The sequence below is a fragment of the Pleurodeles waltl genome, chromosome 9, assembly GCF_031143425.1.
Source record: "Pleurodeles waltl isolate 20211129_DDA chromosome 9, aPleWal1.hap1.20221129, whole genome shotgun sequence".
In the NCBI taxonomy this organism is placed as follows: domain Eukaryota; kingdom Metazoa; phylum Chordata; class Amphibia; order Caudata; family Salamandridae; genus Pleurodeles; species Pleurodeles waltl.
The window spans coordinates 397,634,371-397,662,169 of NC_090448.1; the positions used below are offsets into that span (position 1 = coordinate 397,634,371).

At 43.8% G+C, this 27,799-nt stretch overlaps 1 protein-coding gene across 2 annotated transcripts in view; it reads left to right on the forward strand.

The window, feature by feature from the left end:
* The window catches only part of MACROD1 (mono-ADP ribosylhydrolase 1), a 2,310,829-nt gene that overhangs the window by 106,379 nt on the left and 2,176,651 nt on the right, over positions 1-27,799 (forward strand). For both annotated transcript variants that reach the window (XM_069207113.1, XM_069207112.1), the window contains exon 2: positions 4,581-4,682. In XM_069207113.1, coding sequence (XP_069063214.1) covers positions 4,581-4,682 — 102 coding nt within the window. The remainder of the gene's footprint in view (positions 1-4,580; positions 4,683-27,799) is intronic.

The window sequence follows — 27,799 nt, forward strand, 5'->3', positions numbered from 1 at the left end:
GTTTCCTGAACTACGGGTACACCCCCCAGGGCAGCCCATCTGCCCTGAAGATCACTATTGGTTCCTGTTATAACGAGGAACCCTCCCTTACCTGGAGACTCAATACTTATTTTTTCTGGTAGGTTACTGCCTTTATCCCCTTCTCCTACAGCATTAGCTTAGTACTTATAGATCCATCTTTTTTAATATAAATGTGCTTTATTCTTTTCTCTGGACTCCCCTCACAGATATGGCTGTGCTGAATTACTGCACACAGAAGTCCTAAGCTATCCGAATACATATATTTTTGAAGGTATTATTAGATCTGCACGGGTTCATTTCCTCCCCCTTCTTTCTTTCTTTCTTCACAAATGTATAATACAAACACATGTGCAGGCACACTTTACACTTTTGCTGGATGCACACAAGCACCCATATTTTTCTTAATTTACTTTCTCGTGGTGGCTGGACACTCTCCCACTTACTACTATTAACGAATCCCTCTCTCTCACTTTCTTCACGCATACGGGTGCACGTCCTTTACAAGGATTCTGTTTTGGTTTACATCTTGGAACCTAATGGGTATCTCTTTCTGGCAATCGTTGCAAATTGGTTAAAAAACTTTTTTTTAAAATAAATTTAAACTTAAAATGATCTGCTAATGCACACCTTGGATATATATCTACCGGCGGGTAGTGTAGAAATGTCTTTGTAAAGTAGTTCCAATCTGTCTTTGTTCACAGCCTTGAAGAAGTCCGCGAGGACGAAACACGTGTTGGCTGTCACCGATCTCACGTATATTCAACTGTTTACATGGACTTGTACTTTCCTTACCATATCTGTTTGTTTCTTGTAACACTAAGGATTAAATAACTGATACTTACCGTGGAGTGCCCTGGTTGCTCTTTCTGAATTTTGCATATTAGAACATCATCTCTATTCAAACTCTCCACTTTCTGTCTTGCTTGATCTATAACTTTAGCTCCATACCCCCTGCTTTTGAATCTTTCGCACATCACTTCACACTCTTGATGAAAATCTGCTGTTTCACTGCAGTTCCTCCGGGCTCGCAATAACTCCCCAAAGGGGATACTCTGTATCAGGGTCGCCGGATGTGCACTATGAGCAAATAACAGACTTTTCCCGGCTGTTGCCTTTCTATACAGTTTAGGCACTAATCTCTTATTCCTTACAGAAATTTCCATATCAAGGAACTCTATATGACTAGGACTCAGGTGTTCAGTGAATCTCAAATTGAATTCATTGTTGTTCAAATCCCGCACAAATTGCACAGATAGTCTCTCATCACCCCTCCAAATTACAAAAATATCGTGGACGAAACAACACCATAAAACCACATTAGTATCAAACTGACCGTCTTTTATGTTTATGACAAATTTGGGCTATTTATTTGTAGCACTATAGCAACAATCTATCCGTGATAAAGGCTGTTGCCGAAACACGTTGGATCTTTTGCGGTAATAAATTGGTTTTTTCACATCGGAGGTGTCCTGGTTCTCCTGCTATGCTAAAGGAGTGAAGAAGGATATATTTATATATATATATATAAATATATATATATATATATATATATATATATATATATATATATATGTATGTATATATATATATATATATATGTGTAGATAAATATATCAATATATATGTCCACCCAGTGGGAGACAACCCTTGCGCTGGGGGTCCACCCCCTACCTATATTACTTTACTTTTATTTGGAAATGTGTTGTTTCCCTGGGGGGCGATCGCAGGCCACCAGGGGAGCCACACATTTCCAAAGAAGAAAATTAGGGGCCCATGTCCAGAAGGGCCGATCCCTCGACAATTTAATCATTTGATTTTCTTTTTCTTTTGTTTTTTTACTCTTAAGTTTCCTTGGGGGACACAATTGGCCCCAGGTGGAAAACACTTTTAAGCAAAAAATAAATGATGCCCCTGGGGTGGGAGCTGGCTGATAACACAAGGCTCGAACCCCCCCCCCCCCAACATTCCCTAATGGGGAAATCCTGCTTGTGGATCGTGGCACGAAAGGGATCCATGAGCAGGAATCTGTTTGTGAGAGGCATATTTCTGGAAAGAGGAGATTCCCTCCTTTCCAATGATGCCTTTTACAAACATGGGGAGGCATCCTTAAAAAAAAAAAAAAAAAAATACCAGCTACGGGAGCAGCTCTTAACTGCTGCTTCTCTCTGCTCCGCCGGGGGTTTGTGACATCAGTGTTCCCCGACATCACAGATGAGCGGAAGGGGGGCATGGGAGCTGGGGCTGGCGCCAAAGCAATTCCACGTTTCCCCCGCTCACAGGGAATAATTTTAAATAAATTATATTATTGTACCTTAACTTTTAATTTAAATATGATATAGCTAGGTAGATATAGAATTGCTTTAGTGTTAAAAGTAATGTTAAGTTAAAAAAAATCATATTCTAAAAATTTAAGAATTGATTACTTATTGTAAAATGTATTGTTTATATTTAAACTTTGAAAACAAGTTTAGATTAAACACAATTTTTAAATGTATTTACTAAATATTAACTATTAAATGCTAGTGTGGGTTGGCTTTTTAAAATGTTGTTTAGAAAATGTCTACAAATTAAATTTGTGTATTTTAATTTTGTGGTTGTTTAATAAACCATTCATTTGAACATATGTACTTTTTTATTAGTTCTAGATCAATAAAATTGTTTAAAAATAATGTATAATTTTATTTTACGGTAAAATATTTTAAGTATGTTTAAAAATCATCAAACTTTATCACTTTCCCTGTAAGTTACCATTAGGAATCTCCAACACAGTGGTGTAGAGATTTGCCATGATGGTGGAGATCTTTCCCTTGATGGTGGGAAACTCCGCCCTGGTGGTGATGAACTCTACCTACATGTGAAAAGTTAGTAGTATTAACTTTAAAGACTGAAGTTATGACGGTAATGTCTCTCTTTCTTGTTTTCAGAAGGTTCAGACATGTCGGTCTACACTTAGGTATAAATCTTCGTTTGGAAATGGTGAATTCCAAAAAATTTAGATGTACAACTAGTTGCAAGAGTAAATGTAGTTATGAGTAAATCTGTATGTGTAAATTTACCAATGTGAATCAGTCGATATAGCTTTACTGCTATGATGGATAGGCTTTAACTCCATTCCCTCCCAGATTAGTACTTCTTCAGTCAAAACACACGAAAATGACATCAAAGCTTTACCATAAACCAAACATATGATTTACAAATCCAGTTCAACAACACTGAAGAAATTCTGTGTTTGTTTAAACCATGACTTGTTATATTTCAGAATTACATCATTGAATAACTCTAGTTCATTTACAATTCAACATCTGCAGCAAACATGGACAAAGTCAAAAAATTGGCCAACATCTTAGAAAGGTGATGATGAGACCAATTAGCTTTGCTAATGCTAGTTTAATAGGTATGGCTTGAAGACCGCTTTAGCTGATGTGTCAGCCATGTGCAATAAAAAAAGTATAAACATACATACATACATGAATGGATGAGCTTTAGGTTAACCCTCTCCCTGCAGTGATCTGTTCAGCTGTCATTCGCATTTTGCTTCCGCCCATTTGGTTCAACCTACTGCAGTCATTGGCTGGCTTGCACTGTTAGTGATATTGTGGTTTCTGATTACACATGCAGTACCCCCTAAACAGCTAAGTGCATGTCAGTACCCTGGCTGATAGGACAATACATTACATTTCCAATACTTTTTCATCACATTTTTTCTCCTTTTTTTATTTTTTGGTCTTCCTTAAAACCATGTCTTCAAGTTACAGTATTTCAAATCCAATTTTACCCTTTTTTGCCCCGATAACATTCACATTTTTCTGTGATGTTAATTAAAACTAAAAAGAGATTCCATACTTGTTCATCTAATACTTCTGCCTTTTGGGAAGCTCCTGTATGATTATATTAAAACTACCTGCAGTTTTTTAAATATTGGTTTATTACAAGCATGTGGCAGCCACGTTTAGGAAGCATGTTTTTCTTTTGGGACACATGGTTGCATTGAAAAGTAACCATTGCACAAGCTTGCCAAGGCCATACCTGATGGCTTTGCCAATGCTTGTTTGAGTGAGGCTTGGATTTGCTTTGATTTAATAATCGGCTAGCCATTTCAGTTACTGCATGTTTTTTTCATTATTTCTTTGTCCTTGTCCCGTTCATTTTGGAATTTCAGTGAACGAATGCAACATGATTTAAAATTAACCATCCATGCACATTTCATTAGCACAAAACATGTAATGGATGGGGCTTTTGGACAGTAAGCAGGTATATTTTCCACCTAAAAAAAAGTGCATTTGTTTAAAAAATACACCTTTTCAGTGCTGATGTCCTTTCGAACCATAAAATATGATGTAATTTGTTTGATTCTTCTTCTTTTGCATTGGAGTTTGTGGATTTTATTGATTTTAGCTTGTTTTTTATTATTTGATTGTTGGTTTGTAAGAATAGTGTGTTACTACTTATATTCAAAATAGGAACAAAGAAGTAGTCATGCCTGTTATCCCTTGTGCTGTGACTTCTCTACGAGGAGACTGCTGGTTGTAATGACTATTCTCTATTTTCTCCCCATGCAGCTTATCTGAAGGGCCTCAGCAGCAAGCAGAGGCAGGAGCTCTACAGCATGAAGGATTTCATCAGGCTGAAACAAATACCTACGTGGAAGGACGCATTTAAAAGTGAGTCAGATGACTAGGTGTATTACCTAGACTGTTCTTCAGGGAGAGGGAGAGGAAAGAGAGGGGAAGTGAGCGAACATGGACGATTGATCTATTTTTAAGTTGTTTTCCAAACAAAACTAATTATGAACTAATGGATGTGGAGGTCAATGACCCAACACGGACTGCTAGCGGTGCATTCTGTTCTCGGAGATCATCTGATGGAAAGTACGTTTTGGAGATAGGTTCATATTAGTGGAGGAGTGTTGAATATAATTAAATATCTGCTTGTCCATGGGACAGGTTGCTTCTTAAATCTTCTCATCCTGTAAAAAAATCTACTTGTCCCTTTGGTGCCATGTAGTGCAGCAACCAATTTTGGCAGCAATCTCATTGTGTAGGAGCTCTGATATTAGCCTGTCTGATTATGTCAAGGCTAATACTATAATAGGGCTTGAATTCTAGCAATTTCCAGCCCTACTACAGCAATTTCCTTATGTTGACAGCTTTCTGCAGATCTACAAAGTAAGGGCTGGAGGAAGCAATAAGCAATAGTTCCAGGGCTGGAATGGCTTTGAGTCTGTGAAAACCTACTAACTTGCATGTTTGAAGGATTTTCACCAGCTCTTCTCTAATCGTTTCCCAGACTGAGAAAGGTTGGAGATGTACTCCTGACAAGGGCAGAAGTAGAAGTTCTTACAGGACCAGGAAAAAAGTGGTTGGAGGAAAAATGAACTTGTAAAGGCTCAATAGATTTTCACATGACAAATCTACATGTGCCTATTTCCTCGTGCTAAAATACAGTTCACAAATACTTTCTACGAGTATGATTTTCTGGTCTACTTCTGTAAATTCTTGTGAATTCATGAAAGCCACTAATGCAAAGACATATACCATTGGTGCATTTTTGTGACTTTCTTTAAGAATTGGGCCCCTAATTAGGTCAGTGTTAATTAAGACATTTTGTTTTTATTAAAATTCTATTTCTCTCTCTATTCATCTAGCTGGTGGCTTTACTGTGAGTGATACCATTCTGCTCTTCTTTAAGGAGCATATTGGCACACAAAGTAATTTTGTTCAGTGCTAGGAACTACTGTAGCAATGTGTGCTTTTTTAGACCAATTTTTAATTGCTTATTGCCAATGTTTGTTACAATGGTGAGGGCCTCGCAGCTTCCACAACAATGAAGTGTTACAAATGCCATGCCAAAACAAGAAATGCATTGACAAAACCAAAAGACTGACCACCAATGTCGGATCCGTTGTCTTTGCTACTGCTTGCTTATTTTCATGTTTCCCATAATCTTGTTAAAAATGGTTACACGGATTTTCCATTATGAATATGTTTTGGAAATTCTAGCATGCATCAACACATTTTACTAAATGATGCTTCAAAAAATAGTACCTTTCACAGTTATTTAGAAAAAACGTTTTTTTCCTACTTGAAGTTTTTTTCAGAACAAATTATTTTGAATGCAAAAAATCTTCAATTTTGCTTACATGCTTATGCAAACATTTACATCTAATCAGAGAGCATTCTGGGTGCATTATACATAGCCTCATATTGTTAAACATTTCAAGCGTGTGTGTACACATTTTCTTTCACTGGAACCACTGTCAGTAGTGCAGTGTGACCTTACAACCTGTATTTAGGGTGCGCAGCCTAATAATAAAGGCTTTGCATTAAAGAATCATAAATACAAGTTTGAACAGCATTATCATATTGACTCAAATATTACCTCAACTAGTAGCCAAAGGGTTTGTGCTGCATGGGGTTCAGCCTACTTGTCCCAAAGACAAAATAAACATGAAAACCTTTTGTTTTTGACCCCAAACAATATGGCCTGGGCGTTGGGCTATAGGAATTCCACCCTCGTAGTAAGTAATGACAGGCTTCATGAAAGGAAGCTGACTGTACAGTAGAATGCCATTGACTTGAATCCTACCATCAGCTTCCATTTTGTAATTTATCCTTAACAGCTGTTTTTGTCCAACAAGAAATATGTGGGTTCTCACAGCAGCTGTTCTGTTTTGCCTCTGTTCGAGGCTGGGTACCAAAGGGAAAAATTACCAATTGAAGCCTTGATTGAACCTGAAAATAAGAGCTTAAAATCAGGCTGTGTTTTGTTCGCAGATTTTAGAATGTGTTTTTTAATGTAACAGATCGCCTTTCTTCTATAAATTTGTAACTGTAACGTCCTCCCCAGCCTGGGTACCTGCTAATGACTACGTCGCACACAGGGCTGTAAATCACGTCTTTATTCCTCTGTGTACCTTTGAACTCCCCAACATCCTAAACCAAGCTTTCATTACTTTATATTCTAACAATTACGTCACACTGCTACGTAGTCCACTCGGAGCCAAAAGGGTTCCTCCTAAAGCTTTCAAGACAAAACATCTCTGTCTGTTAAGTGAAAAACTATTTTTTTTCACAAAATTAGTAGACACATATATATGTATGAAGAAATATGTACAACTAACCTCTTTAATTAACCTCCTTAGCATTTTGATGATTCAACCCAATGTGGTTACTGGAAGCTGTGATCTGTCAACATCAATGTCCGAAATTGTTAAGGATGGTGAAGAAATAGCAGTTACTGAGTTTTCAGGGTCAGTCTTTCTTTCTACAACAAAAAAGTATCCCTACACCTACCTGCTAGTCACAAAATTGACAGCTTTAATCATTGTTGTTACCTTATCATAAGAAAATTATTTTCTTCTTTTTTAGTGACCCTCACCCACTCTAATAGTGGCATGCTTCATCATCTGGACCACTTTGGCTCCTACAAGCCAAGGTAGGCTCAACTGACTTGCGGGAGCACTTGTTATAAATCCTGCCAGGGTTTAAGGATAAAAATACCTTACTGGTCACTAAGGTATCCCCTTATTCACAGTGCCAGTTGGTATGATTAAGAGCAAAACAGGGGGGATCTCTAGGCACTTTATGGCCCTATGACCCTAATCTGAGTAGATATATTTCTCATGTATCAACATGTTTCAGCCCCTGTGAAGGCCTAAGAGGTCATGGGCTTTCATAAGGACGGAAAGGTAATGCTGTGTCCCCGGCTGGTAGTCAAACAAACATCATGCACAGTATTCTGTGATATTGCATGCACACTGTGATACCTTAACTCGCCTGTTGTTAAAAATTAAGCACGAATGCAGTCCTGGAAAGGGAAAAACAAAAACAAACAAACAACTCCATGTAAGGGAGACAAACAAACAATTATAGAAACTGTCATTAACATGTTCCTGACATGCTGAAAAGCAATAGTGCCATGAGTCACATAATATGGTCAAAGGGCTTTAATCCTTCTCCACTGTACAGTGATGATACACACAGAGACGAGACACAGGCTTCACCCATTTCCTTTGTTCTAGTGCTTTACATGTGCAAAATGTCATTCTTGTATACCTCGTAAAAATGCCAGTTGTGTGTATTAGGCTGTCGCCTTACTCTTTATGTAGTGCCACACATATAAGTATCCTCCCAACGACAACCATTCATACAGGTTTCTCATCATAGTTCTACCCCAGGTTTATACAAACTGTGCTCACCCGTTTTAGGTACCCACTTTACTTCTCAGGAGGAGTAGGGCGCGCGCCCCTGTAGTTAGGCACTATGATTGAATGCAATAAAAAAGGGGCATTACTATTAGTCTGTAAAGCTACCCCCACATGTCGGTGATCAGAACCCACAAGGTTCAATCATCTCCAAATCCAAAGTGCACCTGTATGTTTTACTTACTTCTTCAAGTACCTACAGTTCCTCTCACTCCAGGCTCCCGCTGCCATGTGCGGTAACTGGTAGGACTTGTGGGCTCATATTTCAAGCGGTGCGTGTCTCAGAGGAGACACACCTCCTCTTGTGCCCTCGTACCACGTCACATAGGCCAGCCAATAGGGTCCGCTATTGAGGAATCCCCAGTATTGCTACCTAGTGAAGACTGCTACACGTCAAACAGGTTTACATATGGTCATGCCTCTTGTGTGTCCTGCGTGTGATGTTGCACCAGAGGGCCAATCAATATTGTGTGTGCTACTCTGTCAACATGGATACCTAAAAAGACTAGTCTGTGGTGGCTCACAAGCCTCCTTCAATATTAGGAAGATAAAATAACGTATCTTTATTTGTGGTAAACATTACTTTATTCATTTTTGCTGTTCACATAATGTATTCATTATTGCTAATCAGCATATCCTATGTGAACTAGATTGTGGCGCCTTACAAACCTCCTTCAACACTTGGAGGAAGGCTAACTTGTTATCTTTATTTGTGGTACACACTACTTTATTTGTTATTGATATTCCCCATATTGGTATATTAAACATACTGGGATATGTTATAATTGAGAGTAAAAATCTTTTATCAAAATAGAAAACAAACAGTGACAAATGAGGATATACTTACCTGAAACCATCTTTCATAACTTCCCCTTCCTCAACTCTTCCAGAAGTAATAGATTTTGTGGAGGCTGTCATTAAGGATAACAAAAACTTAGATTCCAGTAGGAGAGGCTACCAGAATTTAACACAGAAAGAACAGAGGGCCCTGGAAACCCTTAAATGAAAGACCCACCTTTTTATAAAACCTGTGGAAAAGTGAGGAGCAATTGTCATCCAACACTTGGATGACTATAGAACAACATGTAGGGGACTGCTCACAAATGAGAGGAACTATTGCATCATTAAGGATTACCCTACACTGAGATTACAGAAGAAAATCCAAGTATTGGATGAGGAAGCTTAAGAGTACAAATTGATCAGCAATAAGGAGGCAGATTTTCTGATTGAAGAGAACCCGAGGATTCCATACTTCTACACTCTCTCCAAAATACACAATGGGAGATACTCCAAGCTGGGAAGACCTATTGATTCAGGTTTCTGCTCTGTGCTAGAACCCTTATCCCAGTCTACTGATTGGTTCTTCCGACCATTAGTTGAAGAAACATGCTCCTATATCAAGGACACTAAACACTTCCTGAATGTTCTGAAAGATGCAATGTTCAATCCAAAAACAAAGATCATGGTGTGCTTTGATGTGAAAGCACTGTACAGAAGTATTCCCCAGGAGGAGATCCTGAAAGCTGTAGATACATTGTTGAGATCTAGTGAGTGGAGCTGAAAAGCCCCCATAGACTGGATTGTGAAGATGGTCCAGCTGGCACTTACTGAGAATTTCTTCACATTTGAGGGACAGCTTTACCTTCAGTGCCTTGGTACTTCCATGGGAAGTACCTTTGACCTGTGCATAGCATGTTTACGCATGCATGGGTTTGAGGAGAACAACATCTGGTCTAATAACCCATATAGATCCAATATTGAAACCTGGCATCAGTATACTTATAATATCTTTATGATTTGGGATGGAGATGAACAGAAACTGAATGCTTTTGAGCAGTTGTTGAATGACAGAAACTCCTTCTTGTCCTTTACAATGACCTACGATCGTGAGGAAGTGTCCTTTTTGGATGTCAAGGTCAAAGCTGAGAATGGGTGTCTGTCTACTAGATTGTACACTAAACCTACAGACAGAAATAGTCTTCTTGACTTCAGGAGCACACACCCACAGGCTCTCAGGGAAAATATCCCGGTGGGTCAGTTTTTGTGCATTCAACAAAATTGCTCAGCATTGGAGGACTTCAGGCAGGAAGCAAGATCCCTGACAAAGAAATTACAAGAGAGGAATTACCCTGCCTGTATTATCGAATGAGCAAGGAAATGGGCACAGAACACTCAGAGGAAATCACTATTGAAGCCTACTATTCCAAAACATAATGATGGCAATATTTGTGTAACGACGTACAATGATCAGTCTAATGCTGTTAAGAAAATTATAAATAAGCATTGGAGAATCTTGAATTTAAAAAAAAACTGTGCCTAACAAAACCTTTGCTCTCTTTCAAGTGGAATAAAAGTATCAAAGATCAACATGTGCATACTAGGCCTAGAGAAAGACCTGCTCCCCAACAAACAGAATTGTGGGACCTACTGCCAGTGAGTGGGTACTATGCTTGTGGTCACTGCACAGTATGTTCTCTCATGAGAGCCTCCAAAATGATTGAACTAGGTCTGGGAAAACCTTGGGAACAGAGAGCACATACAAACTGTATAGGAAGGTGCCCCTTTTTGGCAAGGTTGCCCCCCCCCCCACACACACACGTTTTGCCTGATGTTGATGCTAACTTGACTTAGTGTGTGCTGGGATCCTGCTGACTAAGCCGTAATGCCAGTGTTCTTTCCCTAAAACTGTACTATTGTTTCCACAATCGAAACAACCCTGGCACACAGCTAAGTCCCTTGTAAAAGGTGCCAGTGGTACCAAGGGCTCTGTGCGCAGGGAGTGTCCCTAAGGGCTGCAGCATGTACTATGCCACCCCAAGGGACCCCTCACCAAATACATGCACACTGCCGTTGCAGCTTGTGTGTGATGCTGGGGAGAAGAAGGTAAATTCGACATGGCATCCCTCTCTGGGTGACATTCCTACCAACTACTGCCTGCGGCATAGATAAGTCACCCCTCTAGCAGGACTTACAGACCTAATGCAGGGTGCGCTATACCACAGGTGAGGGCATAGCTGGATGAGCAATTTGCCCCTACAGTGTCTAAGTCTATCCTTAGATATTTTAAGTGCAGTGTGGCCATATTAATTACATGGGCTGGGAGATTGTCATTAAGAGCTCCGCAGGTCCATGATGGCTTCACTGAAGACTGGTAAGTTTGGTATCAAATGTCTCAGCACAATAAACCCACACTGATGCCAGTGTTGGATTTGTTGTAAAATGCACACAGAGGGCATCTTGGAGATGCCCCTTGTATTTTAACCAACCCTTTAGTGTAAGGCTGATATGTCTGTTCCAGCCTGCCACTAACAGACAAGTTTCTGACCCCATGGAGTGAGAGCTTTTGTGATCTCTGGCGTCAGGAACAAAGTTTGCTCTGTGTGGAGGTGCTTGTTTCCTGTCCAGGTAGGACCTGGCCTAGCAGTTCGGGCTGGACTGTTTCCATGGGGAACAGGGTCAAGACTGATTTGCATATGGCTAGGTCCAAATTGGGGTGATGTGGCAAGCAAAATAACGATGGATTAAACCCAGGTCTGTGACTGGGGGTGAGTGTTTGAAAAGTTTCAACACTCCGTCCATCATTTTATTTTGTTTTGTGATGTTGCGAGGTGCTTCACACCCCCCTGCAGGAACTGCAACATTTGGCAGCAAGCCTCAAAGGCTCAAGCCTCCTGTGACAGTGCCCCAGGGCACTCCAGCCAGTGGAGATGCCCGCCCTGCGGACTAAGCCCCACTTTTGGTGGCAGATCCGGTGAGAAAAGTAGGAAAAACAAGGAGGAGTGACCACTGTAGCTGGGACCACCCCTAAGGTGTCCAGAACTTAAGTGACCCCCTCCTTGCAGAATCCTCCATCTTGCTTTTGAGGGGAGTAGCCAATAGGGATAGGAATGTGCCCCCTCTCCCCAAAGGGAGTGGGCACAGGAAGGGTGTAGCCACCTTTGGGGACAGTCCTCTGACCCCTGTAACACCTGTAAATCTAGTATTTAGGGGCATCACTGAACCTTGCTCTTCAGATTCCTGGTGACCTCAAGAAGAAGAAGGACTGAAAAGCCTACCCCAGCAGTGAAGACTCCAGACAACAACTTACTTGTCCCCAACCCTACTGGCCTATCTGCAGCTTCAAGACTCCTGCTACAAAAAGGTGACTCATTCTGCATGACCTGCAACCTCTACAAACACCCAGAGGACTGCCTGCTAGCAGAGGGCTAAGACCTCGGGATGACAGCGGACTTTGTCCACAAGAAATGTCAAAGAAAGACTCCAGAACCGCCCCAGATCTTCAAGCCCTGCCCACTCTGCACCCAACACCCATGTCCCGAATCCAGGTGTCTCACTGGTCCAGAGAAGGTCCCCAGGCAATTCCGACCTTGAGTCCACCCTGGGTTGACCCCTACTGGGCAACACGATGACGCCTGTAGCCTATTCTGGAGGACCCCTCTGACCGTGACCGGATCCAACAAAGATTCCTAACGCCCAGAGGTACCCCTGCACCTGATCCCTCTGGCCTTGGGGAATCTGACGGACAGTCCTGCAACGTCCTGTGGGCATCTCTCCTACTTTTCCAGCATTTGATTTTCCGCAACTGACCCCCTGGGCCCAGCCTACAGCATCTTTGTGACCCCTGGGGATCCCCTATTGAAAAGCAGTAGGTGCTCCACGCAGAGTTTGCATCCTGCACCTGGCCTCCCCTGTGCCTCTGAGGGGGGGTGTTTGGTCCTGACCTGTGCCCCCCCCCAACCCCCAGGTGCTCATCTAAACCCCCCAGGTCTATGCCCTGAATTCATGGGTACCTGCCTACAACCTGTTTATTTCTGAGTGCCTCCAGTGCTCATTGGATTCCATTGAAGACCTGACACCAACTTTGACCTCTGCACCCTGCCGGCCCTGTGTTGCTAGTGGTGCACTTTTGGAATCAACTTGAACTTTTGACCTGTGGCTATCCTGAAGACTGGGATCGTAAGTCAAGTAGTTACCTGTAAACTGTGCTAACACTTTTCCTCCCCTAGGACTGCATTTGTTCTTATTAGAAATTGCACATCATACCTCATTTTGATATACTATATATAGAGCTAGCTTCCTACAAACTGTAACACAGAGAATGTGGTATATTTTATTACATGCCCCTGTAATCTTAAATATATTGACATGACTTCCTGCAAGATCAAACTGTGAATTGGAGAACATAGGAGCATGATACGTTGCAAGAAGACATTCAGCAAAATGACAGCACACTTTTTAGCGATGGGACCCAGTGTTAAGGACATATGTTGGATAGTTATTGAAAAAGTGACTCCTAATCTGGTGTCCCCTAGGATACTCTTGGAAAAGGAGCAGCAGTGGATCTATGGATTAAAGACTCATGTACATGGTCTAAACGATAAAATAATATGGAACAGTCTTAACCAGGAGCTGTAAATAGTTAATTTTTACAGTATATGCAGTGGGTTGGGAACAGATTCTATAACGTTGACCCGCTGTGCCTTCTGATTAAGATAGAGGCAGCCAGAACAATGATGTGGCTCATGGAAAATTTTCCTCTAAAACATTGGTACATCTGTCCACTAAATGTGCCCTCTGACAATGATGAATTTAGAGATAGGCAGCCGGATCAACAATATGGCCTACGATAACCTTCCCTGTAATACCCGGCTGCCTGACTCTTGATTTGGTTAACCCTTCCAGCTTTCTATGCTACTGCAACTGTGACATTTAAAGTATTGACCATTAGGGAATATCACATGCCCCAGCATGTTTAATATACCAATATGGGGAATAGTAATAATAAATAAAGTAGTGTGTAAATAAATAAAATAAAGATAAAAAGTTAGTCCTGCTCCTTGTGTTGAAGGAGACTTGTGAGTTGCCACAATCTAGTCCACATAGGATATGGTGATCAGTAAAAATGAACAAATTATGAGAACAGCAAAAATGAATAAAGTAAGGTTTACCACAAATAAAGATAACAAGTCATGTTTTCCTCCTAACGTTGAAGGAGGCTTGTTAGCCTCCACGGTCTAGTCTTTTTAGCTATCCATGTTGGGAGAGTAGCATGCACGATATTGACCGACCCACTGGTGCAACATCACACGCATGACACAGAAGAGGTCTGGCACTACGTAGAGGCGTTTGACATATACCAGTCTTCACTAGGTAGCAATATTGGGGATTCCTCAATAGTGGACCCTATTGGCTAGCCTATACAATGTAGTACGAGGACACGAGGAGGCGTGTATCTTCGGAGACGCACGCTGCTTGAATTACGGGCCCACGAATTCTACCATTTACTGCAAATGGGGGCGCGAGCCTGGAGTGAAAGGAATTGTAGGTACTAGCCGCAGCGCAATCCTCTTGATGAAGTAAGTAAAACGTAAGGGTGAACTTTGGATTGGGAGATGATTGAACCTTGTGGGTTCTGATTACCGATTCGGGGGTAGCTTTACAGACTAATATTAATGACCCTTTTTTATTGCATACCTTCATAGTGTGTGACTATAGGGTGCACTCCCTACTCCTCCAGAGAAATGAGGTGGTTATCCAAAATGAATGAGCATGGTTTGTATAAGACCTGGGGTAGAATTATGATGAGTAACCTGTATGATGGGTTTTTGTTTTTGATTTTAACCATACCTACTGGCACTGTGATTAAAGGGATACCTTAGTGACCAGAAAGGTATTTTTATCTTTAGATCCCAGTAGTCTCTATAAGAAGTGCTCCCACAAGTTGGTTGAGCCCACCTTGGCTTGTAGGAGCCAAGTGGACCCAATGATGAAGCATGCTACTATGTGAGTGGGTGAGGGTCACTGAAAAAAAATCTTATGATGAGGGCATAACAGTGATTGAAGCGGTCAATACTGTGACCAGCTGGCAGGTGTACGGATACCTTTTTGTTGTAGTTGGGAGGGTGTATCCCTGGAATAATTAAGGGGGGGGGGCAGTGACTCTTCATCTCCCCACAGTAGCCTTCTTGTCCTACGCAGCGAGAGGACTGACTGACTTTTTCGGTACCTACCTGCTCCTTGTTGAGAGGTTCTCAGTCTTTCTTTCACCATTTTGAGTTGAAGACCGGTGATCACAGGCCTGAAGTGAGAAGAGTCTCTGTAAACAGACTTCCTAGGGTGCTGGGCAGTCACCATGTGTCCTTTGGTAGGCACCACTTGTTATGGTTCAGCATCATATGGAGCATCAGATTTTCTTTTGTGCCTCTGTCGATCGATCACCCAGTCCCCTTTTTTAAATGTGAAATCATATTGTCACTCTGGTCTCTTTTGGTGATCCATTGAGGTAACTTGGTTGTCATTGCTTTCCCAAACATTAAAGTCACAGGACTTTCGCCTGTGATCGAGTAGGGTACTGGACGATAAGCTCATAGAGTAGGATTTAGTACTGTTTTCAAACTGAGCTTCTGAAGAGGTGTACAATGTACTACTTTCTTTAGCGTACTCATAAAACGCTCAAAAAGTTCAAGTCCAACAACCCCAGTGCTTCTTCTTGGGTCTCCTCGCCGGGTGCTGACATCATAATGCTTCAATTATCAAGACTTTGGTAAGTGTAATACCAGTGTGATTTATTTTTACTTGTTCTGTCAGCCAGCACTATGATTCACTATCGTATATAGTAAGTTTTGATTGTCTTTAACCTCACTTTGTAAACTTGGTTGTATCCACCTTCAGCGTTAACACTCCTTACGGTGTATAGCTTTATTTTGCGTGGCAGTGTGGTACCTTTTAGTATGTTTTTGGTTGTAGTTTCTTGACCAACTATGCATAGACTTCTCAGGGAAGCTTTCTTTATTGTCAGCTGCTTCACACTGGCCGGAGTTGCACTTTGACTCCACTTACTTCAACTGTCAACTTGTCACTTTGGTGAAGGACCACGTGGCATGCATGAGCAGTTTACTTGGACCACAACAAAGTGTCTTGGAGAGCACTCTCCTTCTTCGGGTTACTTATCTCCTGTCTCGTCGCCAGTTGAAACATCCTTCCCAGCCTGGCTTCCTGCCAATGACTATGCCACACATGGAGCTGTAATTCACATATCCTTATTCCTGTGCTTGGACCTGTGAACTCCGCTACATTATAAACCAAGTTTCATTACATTCTGTTCTAGTGATTACATCACACTGCTACGGAGTCCGTTCAGAGCCAAAAGGGTTTCTTCTTAAAATTTGCAAGATACTACAGTAACAAAGACCATGCTTATTTCTTTCATTTTATGGGCCAGCAACAACATGAATAAATTGAATTAGAAGTATTATTTTTCTCGGTACATTATTTAAATTTTCATATGTTAATAGTTTAAAATTCACAAGAATTTTGTAAATATGTGTATTAAAATATACTATGGGATCTTTGATATTAAGCATGAGCATTCAGTATTTCTGTTAAAGTGCGTAACATCTGTAATTTGCATTTAAAAAAGAAGGGCAAATAAAAAAGCTTCATATTTTTAAGCCTCTAAGTTGTTTTTTAATTGTATTTATTGGCAATTGTGATAAGAAATACAAACAACTGTCACTACAGGAAGGTGCAGGGGGAGGGTGGAGAGGGATAGAAAAAGAACTGGAGGGATGGGAGAGGGAAGCACAGTTTCTCCACAGTACATATTGTTAATAGAAATAAAAAAGGGTAGGCCTCTTCTCCACATGTGGCCTGAGGAAAGTAAGCAGTTTCAGTTGAGATGTCAAAGCTCACCTTTGGCAGTTTGCATCTGCTGTAAGCCCAATGGCAAAAAGAATTGTGGGGGTGTGATATAGTCAGTTTTCGAATTTGAAGTGTATCAATCGCAACCTATAGTTAGGTGAGTTGAGTGCTGTTTGTCCACAGCAATAAGACTGTTGGGTATGAGTAAGAGGAGAGTCAATGTCTGGTGCCTACGGGGTGCGGACAGTGGGCACAGTAACTGTGGCAGAGGTATGTATGATGGAGTATCATGATGGAGTATAATTTGGTAATTAATTTCCGTGCTGACGGGTTTGTGAGTATATGCTCTAACTCCGGAAGTGGAGGGGCAGCTGGAAATGTTTTATGTAAAGCATGGCAGGCAGCTATGAGTTGATGATACAGAAGTATTTCCAGGACTGAGGGCTGGGAAGTGGCAGAGGCTTTGAACAGTGACATAAACTGGTCTTCCGGATATAGGTCAGAGAAAGTTACAAGGTCCTGTCCACAGGCACGTGTTCTGGTGCCTTCAAACAGCAGGAGTAGCAGCTGGGGATTCTGCCCGAGCAGAACAGATGGGGCATAGAAATAGGGAAGTTTGGCTTGTCTCCTCAGATCGTCCCTTGCCTACTGAGCACATTCACCCATATCGGTCTCAGCTCTCAGCGGTTTATAAGGTAGATAAAGAACAGTGGTGAGGGGCCACGCCGCAGCTCGGTCTGCTTCAATAGCTTCACATGGCTGGAACAGCGTTGCAGTCTTTTCACAGTATTCATATATTCATTTGCATGTTCATCTCTTTCTTTTCTTTGACACTACACTCCATTCTCACCCACATGGGGGAAAACAATCTAGCCATGGCGTCAATGCCCATACGCATTACCAGCAAAAGGAGGAATCACTACACCTCGTGACTCAAAAGACATGTCAAAGGAAAACAACTTACAACCTTCTGGACCCAACACTAGATGGCAGAAGTATGAAATATGCAGAGCATGTACTGGATAAGTAACACACACACACATATATATATATATATATATATATATGTATTTATATATATATATATATATATATATATATATATATATATATACACACAAAAAAAGCAGGAAACCCTTGGTAGTTCCCTACAGTTAGGTGGGGCAGCAGGTCTTTAGTATGGAACACTCCACAACACCACTGACACTCCAAATCTGCTCACCTCAGTAGGATAATATGATACCTTTCATCAAACTAAAAGTGACAGTTATCCCGCCCTGGAATGGATGTAACTTCTGTGGCCAGGACTTCCGGGCCCCTGGGGGCCCACCATGGATGTGACTTCACATCCGGGTCACATGGCTGTGTGGGTCATGTAACCTGTGGTGTGGTCACATGGGATGTGACATCACCTTAGTCATGTGAGCTGTGGTGTAGTCATGTGGGACGTAACATCACCTTAGTCATGTGACCTGTGGAGTGGTCACGTGGGGTGTGACATCACCTTAGTCATATGACTGATCACGTGACGGCAGTGATGTCACAAATGAACCCTGACCCAGAAGAGCATGCAACTCCGGTTGTGACATGCCCTTAGTCAGCTGACCCCCCTGATCCCTGAAGACCATGTGACTATAAGGTGATGTAGAGGCATCAATCCCCTTTTGGTGTCTAAACATGCCCAGGCTTGTTGCCCCCCTGCTCAGGAAGGGACAACAACTTGTGCAGGCATGTTGCAACCCTGCTGAAGACCATGTGACTAGGTTGTGATGTACGCCCTCTTTTGGTGTAGGGAATACATATAAGGAGCTCTCTGTGCAGAGGCCACCAGACCCCCGCGCTCCACCTGGAAAGAGATCCCGTTGCCATTATGAAGCAGTACAACTACATCGCCAAAAAGACACCCAATACAAATGGCGTGGACACCATTGATAAATATCAGTGCAGTGTGACACCTGTGCCGATGGCCCAGGTTTTTCCGCAGAACGGTTCTAAAGACACAGAACATGACGTCATAGGTGTTAATGTGGAGTTGTGCAGGAAGTTTTCTGATTTTAGCCTTAATGAATTGCTGCAGCTGATTTCTCCTATTAAGGGAACCAACAGCAGTATGGCCTCCAGTAACAAGGCATTGGCGTGAAGCAGTTTTGCCGAGATGGACGAGGCGGAAGGATCTATAACAGTTCCTAACCCGCCAGTGTACGAAGATATGGGGTCTCAAGTTCGGTCATCGTCTGATAGCGCCATTGTGCCAGAACTGGGGCAAACTCCGACGGTGGTAATGTTTCGATGTATCAGAATAACTCTCAAGAGCTCGGAGGCGTTTTTGAACAAGCATTGTGCTCTGAAGTGAGCAAAAAGATATTTATTGTGATGTTTTTAAACTATATGCAGGCATATTTAATGTTAACTAATAGATTACCTTTCTTTCTTTTTTTTAACCACAGAAAACATCAACAAAAAGAGCAGGGGTAGAGGGTACGCCACTGGCGGTTTATTCAGTTAATATTTCCTGCTTATGCTGTTCAAAATAGAATGAAATGTCCACCAGTCAAAGCAGAGAACTGTGTATGAAATGCACCTGTATTCATAATATTACTGATTTTGAAAAATAATCCCCTGGCCCTACCCTTGATTTTGTAGGTGTAAAAATTTCACAACTTGTGACTGCAACAACATTTCGACCTTCACCCAAGTGATGTCTGTAATGTATGTCATATAATGTATATTCAGTGAATAAACTCATTGTAAGGAAATGCCTCCTTGGCATGGTTGCCCCCTGACTTTTTGCCTTTGCTGATGCTATGTTTTGAATTGAAAGTGTGCTGAGGCCTGCTAACCAGGCCCCAGCACCAGTGTTCTTTCCCTAACCTGTACTTTTGATTCCACAATTGGCACACCCTGGCCCCCAGATAAGTCTCTTGTAACTGGTACCTCTGGTACCAAGGGCCCTGATGCCAGGGAAGGTCTCTAAGGGCTGCAGCATGTATTATGCCACCCTAGAGACCCCTCACCCAGCACAGACACACTGCTTACCAGCTTGTGTGTGCTAGTGAGAACAAAATGAGTAAGTCGACATGGCACTCCCCTCAGGGTGCCATGCCAGCCTCTCACTGCCTATGCAGTATAGGTAAGACACCCCTCTAGCAGGCCTTACAGCCCTAAGGCAGGGTGCACTATACCATAGGTGAGGGTACCAGTGCATGAGCACTGTGCCCCTACAGTGTCTAAGCAAAACCTTAGACATTGTAAGTGCAGGGTAGCCATAAGAGTATATGGTCTGGGAGTCTGTTTTACATGAACTCCACAGCACCATAATGGCTACACTGAAAACTGGGAAGTTTGGTATCAAACTTCTCAGCACAATAAATGCACACTGATGCCAGTGTACATTTTATTGTAAAATACACCACAGAGGGCACCTTAGAGGTGCCCCCTGAAACTTAACCGACTATCTGTGTAGGCTGACTGGTTCCAGCAGCCTGCCACACTAGAGACATGTTGCTGGCCCCATGGGGAGAGTGCCTTTGTCACTCTGAGGCCAGTAACAAAGCCTGCACTGGGTGGAGATGCTAACACCTCCCCCAGGCAGGAGCTGTAACACCTGGCGGTGAGCCTCAAAGGCTCACCCCTTTGTCACAGCACCGCAGGACACTCCAGCTAGTGGAGTTGCCCGCCCCCTCCGGCCCGAGCCCCCACTTTTGGCGGCAAGGCCGGAGAAAATAATGAGAATAACAAGGAGGAGTCACTGGCCAGTCAGGACAGCCCCTAAGGTGTCCTGAGCTGAGGTGACTCTAACTTTTAGAAATCCTCCATCTTGCAGATGGAGGATTCCCCCAATAGGATTAGGGATGTGACCCCCTCCCCTTGGGAGGAGGCACAAAGAGGGTGTACCCACCCTCAGGGCTAGTAGCCATTGGCTACTAACCCCCCAGACCTAAACACGCCCTTAAATTTAGTATTTAAGGGCTCTCCCTGAACCTAGAAACTAGATTCCTGCAACAACAAGAAGAAGGACTGCCTAGCTGAAAACCCCTGCAGAGGAAGACCAGAAGACAACAACTGCCTTGGCTCCAGAAACTCACCAGCCTGTCTCCTGCCTTCCAAAGAACTCTGCTCCAGCGACGCCTTCCAAAGGGACCAGCGACCTCTGAATCCTCTGAGGACTGCCCTGCTTCGACGACGACAAGAAACTCCAGAGGACAGCAGACCTGCTCCAAAAAGACTGCAACTTTATCCAAAGGAGCAGCTTTAAAGAACCCTGCAATCTCCCCGCAAGAAGCGTGAGACTTGCAACACTGCACCCGGCGACCCCGACTCGGCTGGTGGAGAACCAACACCTCAGGGAGGACCCCCGGACTACTCTACGACTGTGAGTACCAAAACCTGTCCCCCCTGAGCCCCCACAGCGCCGCCTGCAGAGGGAATCCCGAGGCTTCCTCTGACCGCGACTCTCTGAAACCTAAGTCCCGACGCCTGGAAAAGACCCTGCACCCGCAGCCCCCAGGACCTGAAGGACCGGACTTTCACTGCAGAAGTGACCCCCAGGAGTCCCTCTCCCTTGCCCAAGTGGAGGTTTCCCCGAGGAAGCCCCCCCTTGCCTGCCTGCAGCGCTGAAGAGATCCCTTGATCTCTCATTGACTTCCATTGCGAACCCGACGCTTGTTCTAACACTGCACCCGGCCGCCCCCGCGCCGCTGAGGGTGAAATTTCTGTGTGGGCTTGTGTCCCCCCCGGTGCCCTACAAAACCCCCCTGGTCTGCCCTCCGAAGACGCGGGTACTTACCTGCTGGCAGACTGGAACCGGGGCACCCCCTTCTCTCCATTGAAGCCTATACGTTTTGGGCACCACTTTGAACTCTGCACCTGACCGGCCCTGAGCTGCTGGTGTGGTAACTTTGGGGTTGCTCTGAACCCCCAACGGTGGGCTACCTTGGACCAAGAACTGAACCCTGTAAGTGTCTTACTTACCTGGTAAAACTAACAAAAACTTACCTCCCCCAGGAACTGTGAAAATTGCACTGTGTCCACTTTTAAACTAGCTATTTGTGAATAACTTGAAAAGTATACATGCAATTGAAATGATTCAAAGTTCCTAATGTACTTACCTGCAATACCTTTCAAACAAGATATTACATGTTAAATTTGAACCTGTGGTTCTTAAAATAAACTAAGAAAAGATATTTTTCTATACAAAACCTATTGGCTGGATTTGTCTCTGAGTGTGTGTACCTCATTTATTGTCTATGTGTATGTACAACAAATGCTTAACACTACTCCTTGGATAAGCCTACTGCTCGACCACACTACCACAAAATAGAGCATTAGTATTATCTCTTTTTACCACTATTTTACCTCTAAGGGGAACCCTTGGACTCTGTGCATGCTATTCCTTACTTTGAAATAGCACATACAGAGCCAACTTCCTACATTGGTGGATCAGCGGTGGGGTACAAGACTTTGCATTTGCTGGACTACTCAGCCAATACCTGATCACACGACAAATTCCAAAATTGTCATTAGAAATTGATTTTTGCAATTTGAAAAGTTTTCTAAATTCTTAAAAGTCCTGCTAGGGCCTTGTGTTAGTCCCTGTTAGCATTTTCTTTTAGAGTTTAAAAGTTTGGTAAAAGTTTGAATTAGATTCTAGAACTAGTTTTAGTTTCTTAAAAAGTATTCCAACTTTTAGAAGCATAATGTCTAATACAGATGTGAATGTGGTGGAACTCGACACCACACCTTACCTCCATCTACAGATGAGAGAGCTAAGGTCACTCTGTAAACTAAAGAAAATAGCAATGGGCTCCAGACCTTCCAAACTACAGCTCCAGGAGCTGTTGGCAGAGTTTGAAAGAGCCAACCCCTCTGAGGATGGCAACACAGAGGATGATGATAGTGACTTGGAGGGTGATTCCCCCCCCACCAGTCCTATCTAGGGAGAACAGGGCTTCTCAAGCCCTGACTCCACAAATAATAGTCAGAGATGCTGGTTCCCTCACAGGAGGGACCAACAACTCTGAAATCACTGAGGATAACTCCAGTGAAGAGGACATCCAGTTAGCCAGGATGGCCAAAAGATTGGCTTTGGAAAGACAGATCCTAGCCATAGAAAGGGAAAGACAAGAGATGGGCCTAGGACCCATCAATGGTGGCAGCAACATAACTAGGGTCAGAGATTCTCCTGACATGTTGAAAATCCCCAAAGGGATTGTAACTAAATATGAAGATGGTGATGACATCACCAAATGGTTCACAGCTTTTGAGAGGGCTTGTGAAACCAGAAAAGTGAACAAATCTCACTGGGGTGCTCTCCTTTGGGAAATGTTCACAGGAAAGTGTAGGGATAGACTCCTCACACTCTCTAAAAAAGATGCAGAATCTTATGACCTCATGAAGGGTACCCTGATTGAGGGCTTTGGATTCTCCACTGAGGAGTATAGGATTAGATTCAGGGGGGCTCAAAAATCCCCGAGCCAGACCTGGGTTGACTTTGTAGACTACTCAGTAAAAACACTAGATGGTTGGATTCAAGGAAATGGTGTAAATGATTATGATGGGCTGTACAATTTATTTGTGAAAGAACACCTATTAAGTAATTGTTTCAATGATAAACTGCATCAGCATCTGGTGGACCTAGGACCAATTTCTCCCCAAGAATTGGGAAAGAAGGCGGACCATTGGGTCAAGACTAGGGTGTCCAAAACTTCCACAGGGGGTGACCAAAAGAAAGGGGTCACAAAACCTCCCCAGGGGAAAGGTGGTGAGACAGCCAAAAATAAAAATAGTAAAGAGTCTTCTACAGGCCCCCAAAAACCTGCACAGGAGGGTGGGCCCAGAGCCTCTTCACAAAACAATCCTGGGTACAAGGGTAAAAACTTTGATCCCAAAAAGGCCTGGTGTCGAAACTGTAGTCAGTCTGGACACCAAACTGGAGACAAGGCCTGTCCCAAGAAAGATACCACTTCTAACTCCCATCCAGCTAAAACTGGAATGGCCAGTCTCCAAGTGGGATCAACAGTGTGCCCAGAGCAAATCAGGTGTCACACTGAAGCTACATTAGTCTCTGAGGGTGGGGTGGATTTAGCCACACTGGCTGCCTGGCCCCCTAACATGCAAAAATACAGGCAGCAGCTCTTAATTAATGGGACAAGTGTAGAGGGCCTGAGGGATAGAGGTGCCAGTGTCACTATGGTGACAGAGAAACTGGTTTCCCCTGGCCAATACCTGACTGGACAAACTTATCCAGTCACCAACGCTGACAATCAGACTAAAGTACATCCCATGGCTATGGTAACTTTAGAGTGGGGAGGGGTCAATGGCCTGAAACAGGTGGTGGTCTCCTCAAATATCCCAGTAGACTGTTTGCTTGGAAATGACCTGGAGTCCTCAGCATGGGCTGAGGTAGAACTGAAAACCCATGCAGCCATGCTGGGTATCCCTGAACTGGTGTGTGTCAAGACTAGGGCACAGTGCAAGGCACAGGGTGAAAAAGTAGAGCTGGAGTCTGGAAAAATGGCCCAGCCTACCGAGAGACAAGGAAAGTCGGCTGGGAAACCAGCTGCAACACAACACCAAAAAGAGAACCTCTCTTCTCAGGAAGGAGTTCTGCCCTCTGAGGGAACTGAGCCTATGGAGCTGGAACCTTATCAGGTTGAGCTCTTAGGCCCAGGGGGACCCTCAAGGGAAGAGTTGTGTAAGGGACAAGAAACCTGTCCCTCTCTTGAAGGCCTTAGGCAGCAAGCTGCTGAAGAGTCCAATGGCAAGAAAAATGGAACACATAGGGTCTATTGGGAAGATGGACTCCTGTACACTGAGGCAAGAGATCCCAAACCTGGTGCCACTAGGAGAGTGGTAGTGCCTCAGGGTTTCAGAGAGTTTATTCTGACCTTAGCCCATGATATTCCCCTTGCTGGGCATTTGGGACAAACCAAGACGTGGGAGAGGTTAGTCAACCACTTCTACTGGCCCAATATGTCCCAGAAGGTTAAGGAGTTTTGCCTCTCCTGCCCCACCTGTCAAGCCAGTGGTAAGACAGGTGGGCATCCAAAGGCCCCCCTCATTCCACTTCCAGTGGTGGGGGTCCCCTTTGAAAGAGTGGGTGTGGACATAGTTGGTCCACTAGAACCTCCCACAGCCTCAGGAAATATGTACATCCTAGTAGTAGTGGATCATGCTACTAGGTATCCTGAAGCTATTCCCCTTAGGTCCACTACTGCCCCTGCAGTAGCCAAGGCCCTCATTGGTATCTTTACCAGAGTGGGTTTCCCTAAGGAGGTGGTTTCTGACAGAGGTACCAACTTCATGTCAGCATACCTAAAACACATGTGGAATGAGTGTGGAGTGACTTACAAATTCACTACACCCTACCATCCACAAACTAATGGCCTTGTTGAGAGATTCAACAAGACATTAAAGGGCATGATCATGGGGCTCCCAGAAAAACTCAAAAGGAGATGAGATGTCCTCCTGCCATGTCTGCTTTTCGCTTACAGAGAGGTGCCTCAGAAGGGAGTAGGATTCTCACCCTTTTAACTTCTGTTTGGCCACCCTGTAAGGGGACCACTTGCTCTTGTTAAAGAAGGCTGGGAGAGACCTCTTCATGAGCCTAAACAAGACATAGTGGACTATGTACTTGGCCTTCGCTCAAGGATGGCCGAGTACATGGAAAAGGCAAGTAAAAACCTTGAGGCCAGCCAACAACTCCAGAAGTTGTGGTATGACCAAAAGGCTGCACTAGTTGAATTTCAACCAGGGCAGAAAGTCTGGGTTCTGGAGCCTGTGGCTCCCAGGGCACTCCAGGACAAATGGAGTGGCCCTTACCCAGTACTAGAAAGGAAGAGTCAGGTCACCTACCTGGTGGACCTGGGCACAAACAGGAGCCCCAAGAGGGTGATCCATCTGAACCGCCTCAAGCTCTTCCATGACAGGGCTGATGTAAATCTGTTGATGGTAACAGATGAGGACCAGGAAGCTGAGAGTGAACCTCTCCCTGATCTCCTCTCATCAGACCCTAAAGATGGCTCAGTAGATGGAGTGATCTACTCAGACACCCTCTCTAGCCAGCAGCAGTCTGACTGCAGGAAGGTCCTGCAACAGTTTGCTGAACTCTTTTCCCTAACCCCTGGTCAGACACACCTGTGTACCCATGATGTGGACACAGGAGACAGCATGCCTGTCAAAAACAAAATATTTAGACAGTCTGACCAAGTTAAGGAAAGCATCAAGGTGGAAGTCCACAAGATGCTGGAATTGGGAGTAATTGAGTACTCTGACAGCCCCTGGGCTAGCCCAGTGGTCTTGGTCCCCAAACCTCACACCAAAGAAGGAAAGAGAGAGATGAGGTTTTGTGTGGACTACAGAGGTCTCAACTCTGTCACCAAGACAGATGCTCATCCCATTCCTAGAGCTGATGAGCTAATAGACAAATTAGGGGCTGCCAAATTCTTAAGTACCTTTGACTTAACAGCAGGGTACTGGCAAATCAAAATGGCCCCTGGAGCAAAAGAAAAGACAGCATTCTCCACACCTGATGGGCATTATCAGTTCACTGTTCTGCCCTTTGGTTTAAAGAATGCCCCTGCCACCTTCCAAAGGTTGGTGAATCAAGTCCTTGCTGGGCTGGAATCCTTTAGTGCAGCTTATCTTGATGATATTGCTGTCTTCAGCTCCACCTGGCAGGATCACCTGGTCCACCTGAAGAAGGTTTTGAAGGCTCTGCAATCTGCAGGCCTCTCTATCAAGGCATCCAAATGCCAGATAGGGCAGGGAACTGTGGTTTACTTGGGACACCTTGTAGGTGGAGGCCAAGTTCAGCCACTCCAGCCTAAGATCCAGACTATTCTGGACTGGGCAGCTCCAAAAACCCAGACTCAAGTCAGGGCATTCCTTGGCTTGACTGGGTACTACAGGAGGTTTGTGAAGGGATATGGATCCATTGTGACAGCCCTCACAGAACTCACCTCCAAGAAAATGCCCAAGAAAGTAAACTGGACTGTAGAATGCCAACAGGCCTTTGACACCCTGAAACAAGCTATGTGCACAGCACCAGTTCTAAAAGCTCCAGATTACTCCAAGCAGTTCATTGTGCAAACAGATGCCTCTGAACATGGGATAGGGGCAGTTTTGTCCCAAACAAATGATGATGGCCTTGACCAGCCTGTTGCTTTCATTAGCAGGAGGTTACTCCCCAGGGAGCAGCGTTGGAGTGCCATTGAGAGGGAGGCCTTTGCTGTGGTTTGGTCCCTGAAGAAGCTGAGACCATACCTCTTTGGTACTCACTTCCTAGTTCAGACTGACCACAGACCTCTCAGATGGCTGATGCAAATGAAAGGTGAAAATCCAAAACTGTTGAGGTGGTCCATCTCCCTACAGGGAATGGACTTTGTAGTGGAACACAGACCTGGGACTGCCCATGCCAATGCAGATGGCCTTTCCAGGTTCTTCCACTTCGAAAATGAAGACTCTCTTGGGAAAGGTTAGTCTCATCCTCTTTCGTTTGGGGGGGGGTTGTGTAAGGAAATGCCTCCTTGGCATGGTTGCCCCCTGACTTTTTGCCTTTGCTGATGCTATGTTTTGAATTGAAAGTGTGCTGAGGCCTGCTAACCAGGCCCCAGCACCAGTGTTCTTTCCCTAACCTGTACTTTTGATTCCACAATTGGCACACCCTGGCCCCCAGATAAGTCCCTTGTAACTGGTACCTCTGGTACCAAGGGCCCTGATGCCAGGGAAGGTCTCTAAGGGCTGCAGCATGTATTATGCCACCCTAGAGACCCCTCACCCAGCACAGACACACTGCTTACCAGCTTGTGTGTGCTAGTGAGAACAAAATGAGTAAGTCGACATGGCACTCCCCTCAGGGTGCCATGCCAGCCTCTCACTGCCTATGCAGTATAGGTAAGACACCCCTCTAGCAGGCCTTACAGCCCTAAGGCAGGG